The sequence below is a fragment of the Vicia villosa genome, linkage group LG2 (assembly GCF_029867415.1).
Source record: "Vicia villosa cultivar HV-30 ecotype Madison, WI linkage group LG2, Vvil1.0, whole genome shotgun sequence".
Classification (NCBI taxonomy): Eukaryota; Viridiplantae; Streptophyta; class Magnoliopsida; order Fabales; family Fabaceae; genus Vicia; species Vicia villosa.
Window position 1 is genome coordinate 55,844,869 of NC_081181.1, and position 11,330 is coordinate 55,856,198.

General features: G+C 36.1%; 1 protein-coding gene across 1 annotated transcript; it reads right to left on the bottom strand.

Annotated features, from left to right (window-relative positions):
• Positions 1 to 570: 570 nt before the first annotated feature.
• LOC131650714 (protein trichome birefringence-like 2) lies at positions 571 to 5,157 on the bottom strand. The gene is made up of 5 exons (XM_058920415.1): positions 4,340 to 5,157; positions 3,046 to 3,238; positions 2,765 to 2,955; positions 2,181 to 2,339; positions 571 to 1,931 (listed from the first exon to the last, which is right to left on the bottom strand). The coding sequence occupies exons 1-5, from the start codon at positions 5,059 to 5,061 to the stop codon at positions 1,589 to 1,591; spliced, it is 1,608 nt and encodes a 535-aa protein (XP_058776398.1). The 5' UTR covers positions 5,062 to 5,157; the 3' UTR covers positions 571 to 1,588.
• Between the last annotated feature and the right edge of the window lie 6,173 nt (positions 5,158 to 11,330).

Below are 11,330 nucleotides of genomic sequence, written 5' to 3' on the forward strand. Positions count from 1 at the left end.
AAGGTTAGGCCATTAGGTTAAAGATTAAGATTGAAATAATGAAGAAAAAAAACGTCTTAATCCATTTGAATTATTTTAATGTAGAAACAGTAGTACTATTTTTCTTTTATGTTAGTGGCTAAACATTGCAACTTTTGATGGTGTTAAATAGTCATATTGGATAATGAAAAAGAATGATACATACACATACACACACAACTTTCTAATACTACTTCTCAACCATCACAAGTATTTAAAACAATGATCAGAGACACCAACTTCCCCACTACTTTTCTCTTGTGGAGCCCTTTAACCATCCTCTAAACCAATCCATTATCAAACACTTTGAATCTTTGTTATTAGCAATGAAGCTTCTTTGTTGGCAAAAATCAATTCATGGTTCTTGATAACAAAAATGGAGAGAAGTGTAAGAGGGATTAGTTACTAATTATATCCTTTACACTCTCCCTCCATTTTTACAAAAACAGTTTGCTTTGTGCTTTAGCTATTGGCTTCTCATATCATAAAGGGATGTGCTTTTTTCTGAGTAGCAGAAGCAAATAATTAAGCATTTTTCTCTAAAGGATCAGAAGCTTTGGTTATAGTATGGCAAACCGGCAAGTCACAAAAAGGCAATGGATTCCTTTTTGGAGTCTTAATGGCTATGTATCAATCACTCTATTTGATATTATCATCTGTGCAGTACAGTACTGACACTTCAGATTGAAGGCGTGTCTGGTGTGTGTGGTGTCTGTGTTTCATAGATTAATATAGTTCTTCTTTGTAGTCGTCGAATGTAATAATAAACATAAAGATGGTGTTGTCTTCCTTTGAGAAGTTTCCAACTTTGTGATGTACTTCAAATTCACTCAATTTGCAGCTGATCCTAGAGTCTGTTTCTTGTTTCAGTTTCTGCATGTAAGGTAGGTAACTGTTATCATTACTTCCTGTTTCTTTTCTTCTGTGTTGTCCTTTTTTCCTATATGAATGTATGCTTCTTTTTTTGTGTTATGAGTAATGTTTCATGTCCCACCAGTAATTTGGAGTCAGAAAATTTAGTAATGTTTTATCATATAATTCAGTAGTTAATATGAATAAGGTTGTATAGTCTTCATAAGAAACATAATGAGCTCAACAGGTTTCATATATAATGAGAATGTCAAGGTACAGATGGTAATATCGGTAATATCTGCAAGTGTTTTGTTTTCGACTCGTTTATTAGCTTAAAGTATCATTTATCATTGTTTAAAATTGTAGTAGTGATGAGTAAAGATATCGATAGAGAGGACGGGGAAAATGGATTATCCGATTTTGATGATATTGTGAGAATAGACTAGAGAATGATAGATAAAATACGAATGAATTAAACGCAGAGAAACAAATCAGGCCTTTGATCAACAAATTCTATATCTTTAATGGTAATAATATTATGAAAAATGTGTTTGCAGCTCGATGAATACACAAAATACATATAAACTTGTCGCTCTAATTAATCATCTGCACAAACCATAACTCAAGACACCCTTGAGTTGAAACCGAGGAATATACACGTGTTGAATCTTGAACACAATGTGTATAATGAACCAGAATCGTGGTACATGAAGATTTCTCAGGTTTTCCAATTGCCTTTACCATATTGTAAGAGAGATGCGTAGAGTAATTCGTTCCAAGTATCCGGTACTCCTGGTAAGCACCAATGACTACAATCTTGGTGTTCCTCTGCAGTGGCCCATTCTGCTTCTGACTTGTATTCCATTCTGTATATTGAAGGATGAGCGTCTTTTCTGTAATCTGTCATCCTACTTATGTTCATATAAATCACTGGAGTTTTCATCTTTGGGATGATATAATCTAGAACCCTCATTTTCGAGGGATATTTCCGTAAATGATGTCCTTTGTTTATTGGCTCAGTTTCTTTGTGGCACTTTCCTCCTGAATTCCATTGGCCACCACTGAAATGAAACCATATCAGACAGTATTAGAAATCATTAAGGCATATATGAATCAATCGCATGGAGTGTTCAGACATCTCGTTCTTCAAATAAAAGACACGTGGATAAATAAACATAAAAATATTTGTTGAAGATCGATGAGTATGCACGACAAGTCTTAACCTGTAAACAATATCAATTTTGAGCTGCAAAGTTACAATGGTTAATATTAGAGGCATGTAAAGGAAGAAAAAAGAGCAAGACCCAAACCTGAAATGGGTAACTGAGTATCCTCTGAAGAAAACATGTGTTCGATTTGGATCAACATTGTTGTCAATCCATCTAGCCCACGTGGTCAATGCTCTTTTATATGCATCCAGAACTTTGAGTCTCGGGTACACATGGTTGCCTTCTTGATAATAGTCTTCTCTGTAACATTACCAGATGACAAATGAGAATCACAAATGGTAAAACTATGATAATAGTCTTCTCTGTAACATTAATTTCTTGATTGGAAAAGAAATTTGGTGAAACAACTTAGCAACAGTAAAACTATGATAATATAGCAGGCATGAACTTAAATTCCATACTGTATTTAGTCGTAATTCAGAAACAGCATTACGAATCTTACATGTATTTCATATAAGGAAGACAAGAGATTGATATCTAGATTGAAAAGCAATCTTACATGTAAAATCTATAATCAGGGAATATGAATCTTAATATCATGTTAAAATTCTAGAGTTATTCATCGTCAAATAAGACCATTGTCGCTAAAGATTTCAAGACCACTTTCAAGCATAGAACCATAACAATGTGGAGGAAGTTTTACGAGTGGTAAACGACAGACTCACCCCTTAGATGTCTTTTCGTGTGTCCACCAATGCCCTGTATTGAAGACTATGATCTCAGCATCATGATACCTGATAGTTTTCTCGTCCATCAAATCCAATCTTAATGTCTCAATAGTCCCATTTACGCCTTGGAAAGTCGACTCTCGAACAATGAATGTTGAACTCACAAAATCTACTGAGCAATTATAATCCTATAAATAACCACACAAAAAAAATCAATGAGATGCCATTACAAGTTTAATACTCAAGAAAAATATCAAAGATGTACTAGAGAAGCTTGCCTCAAATCTAAAAGAGTAGACACCTTTCTTCTTAAATCTCCTTTTTCCTGAAATTTCGTGAACACGTTTCTTGTCACTGATACTTTGACGTAGAATACACACCATGGACTCCCACATGTTCCTGTTCAGTGAATCCCCAACGAAAACCAATCTCTGTCCTCGCAACTTTTCCAGGAAATCAGTTGCATTCAAACTGAGAGGTGACATCAATAATTGATAAATATACAAGGATAACATTCATATATTCTATGGTTTAAAATGAAAGTCACAATCACTGGTGTGATTATAGTTGAAATGACTAGAAACCAACACTGAGATTAAAACACAGCCTACAAAAATAAACAAGCATTGCGGTCCTCCATAAGGTTACTCACTCTGAATTCATAACCTTAATGAACAAAATGCATGATTCAGTCCTTAAAATTATTCAAACTTGCTTAACTTTCACCTTTGGTTATCTCTTGTAGGGTGTAATAAGAAATGACTTCGTAGTTTATAGACTGAAACATACCATCATTTTTAAGATGAGGTACATTTCTATGAATCGTAGTACCAGTTAACTCAATTTGACACCTATATATAATCATTTATCAGTCGTTTATTCCCTTGATAAAAATAAAATCCAAATGCAGGGAATGTATCAATCCCCACATCACTTCTTGGATTCCTACATTGATATCAACCCAAGACCTAACACCATAAGGCAACCATTCTTCCCTATATCATCCAATCTTTCCTCTAAATTGCAATAGTGGTTGCAGTCACAATGTGGTGGTTGCAGTTGCAACTGCACTTGCGCCAAATACTATTGGGCTTGGTGCGCATATAAATGGTGTGCGGGAACATAACCGACATGTCTCTTGATTGGAACCAGACTCTGATACCATGTTAAATATATTTAGCTAGCTCAAAGAATTAAGTTGCCCTTACATATTTATCCATTCAACCGCCAGAAACCTAAACAATACGAGACTTCAAACAAACTCCAAAATCACTAATACATATTCAACACTATTCTATCACTTTGTGTCCAAAACTATGAAACATTTATACTAACAAGACCAAGTTACTATTTAATATTCAGCAAAAAAAAAAACTTGACCAAGAAGCATCAAATTCCATTCCTCTCTTAAACTACTATTTTAATAATCATACACAATCATTCTACCTAAAAATATACACAACTAGCTATTCTACCATTATTTTTTCCTATAATAACAACATTTCAACAATACTAAGTTTAGATTAGATTAAAAAAAAAACATGAATCAAAATCATTGATACATACACATACCTTGGAATATCACACTTACTTGGCTTCCATTTCCACTTCACATAATCACTATCAGGCCTCCCATTAAGATGACAATCAAAATCCCTATCCACAAACGGACAAGAACCCAAAGGATAATAAGGTTTCGACTCATCCCTCACCCAATTCCCATCAAATATATCACACTTTTCATCAATCCTCTCTACACTTTTCTCCACCGCCACAGCAACACTCGAGTTTCCCTTTCCAACAGAAAAGTTTCCAACTTTCGCATCCCCATTCCGATCCAACAAATTCGCAGAAGAATTCGTTTTCCCAACCGAAAAGTTTCCGACTTTATCATTATCAACCCTACCCCGATCCAACAAATTATCCGTAAAATTCCCCGAATTCGTTTTCCCTTTCTCCGAACCCTGATTTGACACATTCACCTCACGCGCTAAACTCTGTTGTTCTTCATGAAACGTGTGAAGAGGAGTAACCGAATGATTGGAATCGGAATTGGAAGAGAATGTGGAAAACGGGAAATGCCATGAAGAGAATGAAGAAGAAGAAGAAGAGTTTCGATTGAATTGAGATCCTTGAAGAAACGCTTGGAGTTTGGGAATTTTGAACGACGAGTTGAAAAACAGAAGTGTTAGAAAAACGAGAGAAGCTAGAAGACCTAACGTGAAACCAGATAGGATTTTTGTTCTGTGAGATAGAAAATGTTCAGAGATTGTTATTCTCTTGGAACACTCCATTGAAGGAGGAAGAAGAAGAAGAAGAATTCAAAGAGCTTTTTTGGGATTTTCAGAGAAAGTGAAACTATGTAGAAAACTAGAGAGTATTTAATTATGATTATGCTGTAATTAGCATCTTAATTAAGTACATTTAACATCGTTAATTTGGTTCTTATAAAATATTTTGGTACTTTTATTGTTATAACTACATAATGATAGTAAAATTTGACATGTTATGCTTTAATCGGAGTATTTTTTTAACAAATTTATTGTTATATAGTTTTATGTGTATTATGACAAATTTTGGGAAGTGTTGCAGTTTTTGGTTCTAACGTTTGAAATTAGATTAGTTTGTAATTTAAATTTTAAAAAAAATTAGGATGTGATTATAAATTTGAAATGGACCGTTTTATTAAGGGAGTGTGAATTTGTTTTCTTCATTTAAATTGAAATATAGTTTTTTAATTAAATAAATTGAGTTATAATTAAATAGGAGTATCAATTTGTGCTGAAGAGAGACGTTGCATCATGCATGGATTTAGTTACATCGTTGTCAATTTTTGTCATGTTGTTGTTTTTAAACTACCGACAAAATAGATCGGAATTAAAAAGTTATTTGAATAGTCGTTAGTTATTTTGTTTATAAAACTAATAAAACAAAAGTATCAAAAAAAAAAACGTAAATTGAGAAGTTTTATATATTAATAAAATTTTAATTAGGTTATATTGTTGATTTTCTACACAGCATGTATACAGAAAAATAAACATCACTAGCATCCATATATGATATATGTGCCAAACACAATCAATTGTTGTTTGTTTCTACATAATTTTGATGTGAGATTAAAAATCTGTTTATTATTTTACTTACACTTAAACACTTAGAAGTTGTATGTTTAATTAAAAATCTATTTATTATTTTACTTATAATTTTTTTTTAATAAAACAAACTCAACGACTTTCATTAATCAAAAGATGTTCAATACAAAGAGGAATCGAACTCAATAAACTACATCGAGCCCAAGAATTGGCCACCCTCGCAAGGGAATGAGCCACCGAATTCGCTTGTCGTTTGACAAACTTTACCTCAAAGTTTGGAAATGACTGTAATAAGCTACAAATTAATTCAATAATAATACATAATTCAGAATCACCCTTTTTATTTGATAGGACAGCTTGTTTAACAATTTGGGAATCACTTTCGAAAAGCACAAACTCCAAATTCGAGGATATAGCACCAAGGATAGCTTCTTTAAGAGCCAAAGCTTCGGCTTCAATGACGGACAAAGTTCCTGGATCCCATGCTATACCTGCATATATAAAGTTGCCAAAGTGATTGCGCACACACCACCCCCTGTTAGTAGTGTCACTATTATTATTAAAAGCCGCATCAACGTTACACTTAAGCCAACCCACGGGAGGTGGACTCCAATCTAAAGCATGATTGGGACGAGCATTGCTAGTCAATCTCTCTTGGGCTTGAAACCATTCATTCCATAAGTAAGTCGCTTTTAATCCCAAAGTTGACGCTTCTTCTTGCTCATTATGCCAAACATAATCATTCCTATTTTTCCAAAGAACATCTAACATAACAGCAAATCTTCCTGAGACTTCTTTGCTTTCCTTCGAACAGATATCAAAAATAAGAGATTTAATATCCTGAAAGGAATGAAGTCGGGGCTCTATAAGATGAGACAAACCTGCTGCCCGCCAACACTGATTAGTAACCGTACAATTCAGAAAAAGATGGCACTCATCCTCGATTATACTAGTACAAAACTGGCAGTCAAGCGGGCACTCCACAAAGCGGTTCCTAAGATTTTCACGAGTAGGGAGGCAACCCTTACAAATTCGCCAAATAAGGTGCTTGACTCTAGGCGGAGCTTTGATCTTCCAAACATTCTCCCACTTTTCTGGACTTTCCACCACCTCCTTACTTCTAGTCGTGTTGTGCCAAAGTTTATAACCCGTTCTCACACTATAGACACCATCCTGCTCCTCCTTCCAAATTAATTTATCTTTTGTAACTTCTTCAAACAAGGGAACCTGAAGAATTTTTTCCATATCCGACGCGTCGAAGAGATTTCTAACGATATCAACATCCCATTGCTTAACATTGGCCTGCATAAGATTATTAACAGACATATGGTAAACCTCCTGTTTCTGCGGCCCCCTTAAAGTAACTTCAATGCTACCACGAAACCACGGATCCTGCATAATATTTATCTGACTACCATCCCCAATACTCCACCTGCATCCTAGAGTTAGAACCTCACGAGATTTCCAAATACTCCTCCAAACAAAACTCGGATTATAACCAAGGGAAGAATCAAAGAAAGAGTTATTTGGAAAATACCTTGCTTTGAGAATTCTAGAGACAAGAGTATCTGGCTTCGATAGTAAGGACCAACCTTGTTTTGCGACCATGGCCATGTTAAAAGCTTTAAAATCTCGAAATCCTAAACCTCCCTCTTCTTTAGAGCACGCTAATCTATCCCATGACATCCAACGAATACCTCCGCCTTCCTTCCCACCTCCCCACCAAAACGCATTCAACATCTTTTCAATATCCTGAATAACCGCCTCCGGAAGAATAAACAAACTCATAATGTACGATGGTATAGCTTGGAGAACAGATTTGATCATAATTTCTTTGCCTGCTTTTGATAGAGATCTCCCTTTCCAAGAGTTAATCCTATTCCAGATACGATCCTTAATGTACCCAAAAGTAGCCTTCTTACTTCTCCCAATCATAGAGGGTAAGCCTAGATATTTTCCGGTTCCTAACACATGACGGACTCCCATAATACCGGCGAGATCCTCCTGAGCAGGTTTGGATAAATTGCGACTAAAAAACACCTCCGATTTAGTCAGATTGATTTCCTGACCTGAAGCCTCCGCATAAGTCTCAATCACCTTCATCAAGTTTCTCACTTCGGTTAAGTTTGCCCTGCAAAACAAAAAACAATCGTCAGCAAAAAGTAGATGGGACACTTTAGGTGCCCCTCTACAGATTTGTATCCCGTGGATATCCCCACGTGCCACCGATGTTGTCATGAGCTTGGAAAGGCCTTCCGTAACAAGGATAAACAAATAAGGGGATAGTGGGTCCCCTTGTCTAAGTCCTCTTCCTGGTTCAATTGGTCCTGCTTGACCCGAATTAACGAGAACAGTATAGTGTACCGAGGTTACACACATCATGATCCAATGGATCCATTTCTCATCAAAACCCAGCCGAGTTAGAACACCTCTTAAGAAACCCCAGTCCACTTTATCATACGCCTTGCTAATATCTATTTTAAGAGCCAAATTCGCCCTACTACCTCGTGTCTGTCTTTTAAGCGCATGGATTACCTCAAAGGCGATCATAGCATTATCGAGGATTGACCTACCTTCAATAAAAACTGACTGTTCCTCTGTGACACATTTATTCAATAAATGTTTCATTCTGTTGGCTAAAGATTTTGACACCAGTTTATAAACCACATTACAAAGGGAAATTGGGCGATAATCCTTCATAGTTTGTGGGTTGGAGCATTTCGGAATTAGGCAAATGTTGGTGTCATTAAGGGACGCCGGAAAATACCCCCTCGAAAGCCATTCAGTAGCTGCCAGCCAGATGTTTCTACCACAGAGATCCCAATTTTTTTTATAAAAAGCCGGATTAAACCCGTCGGGACCGGGAGATTTATTAGGATGCATCTCACAAAAGGCATCATATAATTCTTCCTGTTTAATAGGGCGGATAAGCTTCTCATTATCTTCCCCACTAATCACCTGCTGAAACATATTAAGAATACCATCATAATTTCCTACTGTTTCAGTGAAGAGAGATTCAAAGTAATTCCTAGCCACATTACTTAAATCTGCATGTTCAGTAACTTCATTCCCCTCGTCATTCTTCAACATTCTTATTTGCTTAAAGTTCCTACGTACCGTTGCCGATTGATGGAAAAAGCGAGTGTTGCGATCGCCGTCTCGGTACCAGTGCATCTTAGCTCATTGTCGCCAATAAAGATCCTCCTGAATGAGGGCCTTATCATATTCACGCTGGGCTTCAAGAAAGCGAGAGTTCGCTTCTGAGTCGTGGCTGCTGCGGTAAGACTCCATAACTGATTTATGACGATCTAGCTCCTCCTTCTTTCTTCTTCGATTTCTATTATTCCACTTCTCTAAGCTTGTAGCACAATTAGCAATTTGTTTCGTAACATCACATGATCTTTCCTGCTGCCACCCATGTCGAACAACGTCTTATATATCATCTTCTTCTAGCCAGTAATTCTCGAATCTGAAAGCATGATGCCGCTGTCATACCCCAAAATTTGCCCATCTCATTTCACCTTTCAAATGCTCAAAGATCTCCAATTGCTCAAAGCTACACATCTCCTAAACAAGTACCTCTGAACTAGGGTTTTGCTTTTCTCAAAGAAAAGTCAGCTTCTGATACCTCAAGTGGATTCCATGATCTCTCATATGATTTAAAGAATCCTCATGCCAAGTGTCAAGCTTTGATTTAAAAGATTGCTCACTCAACGACCCAAACGATCAATAATCGACTGTTGGACCTAAAAGTCAAACTATGGTCAAACCACAGTCAAAACTGTTGATTTTTGGTCAACATCCTCATTATGAAGTATAATTCATCATTTTATCAAGGATTGATCATGATTCATCAAGAAAAGATCAAAAATCCACAAAAGTCCAAGTTTCTAATTTAGGGTTTTCAACTAAAAGTCAACCCAACTTTGACTGATCATATCTCTTTCATATTTTATCATAAATTCCTCAACCAAAGCTCATTCTCAAGGAAATTCAATTCTCTACAACTTTGATGTTGAGTCCAAGATCTAAAAATGCCTCCGCATAAGAGATATGAGCCAAAACATTACAGGTCCTTCTAAAAGATCGCAAAAAGTCATTTTTTCTCAAAGCTCATAACTTGAACATGGTAGACTCAATTGAGGTGAAACCAAAAAGAGCTTTTAGAGGACTCTTTGAGCTTTCTAAAAAGTCCTAGATCATCCCCATATGATAAAAACTGAAGGAGATACGAGGCTCAGAAGTTGGTCGATCCTCAAGAAAAACACAAAATCTTAATTGCACAATTTGGTGTTTTTGGACTAATGGACCTAAAAAAATGGATCCTAAACATGTCTATGGGCTTTATAAACATCCTTAAATTAATTATTTTATTTTTATCACATTTATTTTATTTATTTGAATTTTAATTCATTTAAATATTAATAAATCATGTAAAATATAAAATAATTAGTTTAAATCAAAGATTAATACTCCCAATCAAATCCAATCATCCAAATATACTTATTTTGATTAAAATTTCGTGGTGAATGTGATTGAAAAATATTGAACCAATATTGAGACAAAAAAAGAAAGATTTTATGCAAAAAATCAAAGAAATTTTTCAAGCAAATCTCATGCTTTTTCTCCAAGTTTCTCAACCCTAAATTCCACCACTATATATTCCTCTATAGTTCAGAATTAGGGGAGGACGAAAATTGGCCAATAACTAGAGTTTGCAATCTACAAAAGTTAAAAGAAAGCTAGGGCATGCATGCAAGATCCTTTTAGCAAGTGTCGGTTCCAACCAAACACTCAGCGATTCTCTTGAAGGTCCCTGGAGTCTGTTCATCACGCCCATGAAGCCATAAGCGTCCTCAAACTACAGGTTTCACCATCATTGGTTTGTTCATCATTCTTGAAACTTAAATTTTTAATATATGTCACATGAATGATTACTATGCGTACATACATGCTCATTACATGATTTAGAGTTGTTTTGAACCTTTAAACTTGAGTCTAGACGCAGGAACAACGAATTGCCATGGTTAGGGCAAGCAAAAGCTCATGATCGTATCCCATGATACAATCGTGTTCAAGACAAACGGCCACCACCAACGGACTAAGAGCACCCTAATTAAGAGATCTGGGTTGCTTCTCGTCTCGTGTGATCGCTATTTTGCAGGTCTCGAATGATAGCTATGGCTGCTTATGGATGCGCGGGAAAATCCGCAGGAAAATGCCTAAGTAGATCCGCAGGTGTTTCCGCAGGTTACGAGGTTGAAGAAGAAGACCAGACGGCTGACTCTTTGACCAAAGCGTGGAAGCGTGTTAGTGGCTGGTCAATCCAGATGCATTCTCTTGCTTCATCCCATTGGCTCACGCGCAACTGCAGGGGGGGCCCACCTCTTGACTTTGTTTTTGAATTCCCATTAGTCTTTATTTTCTATATATATTTTATTAATGCCCTATTTTTATTGACTGAATTTACA

Coding starts and splice junctions, on each gene's coding strand:
- LOC131650714 (XM_058920415.1), bottom strand. CDS start 5,061: ATGGAGTGTTCCAAGAGAATAACAATCTCTGAACATTTTCTATCTCAC. Junction 3,239..4,339: donor AGTAAGTGTGATATTCCAAG/GTATGTGTATGT, acceptor GTCACCTCTCAG/TTTGAATGCAACTGATTTCC. Junction 2,340..2,764: donor CACGAAAAGACATCTAAGGG/GTGAGTCTGTCG, acceptor GTAATGTTACAG/AGAAGACTATTATCAAGAAG.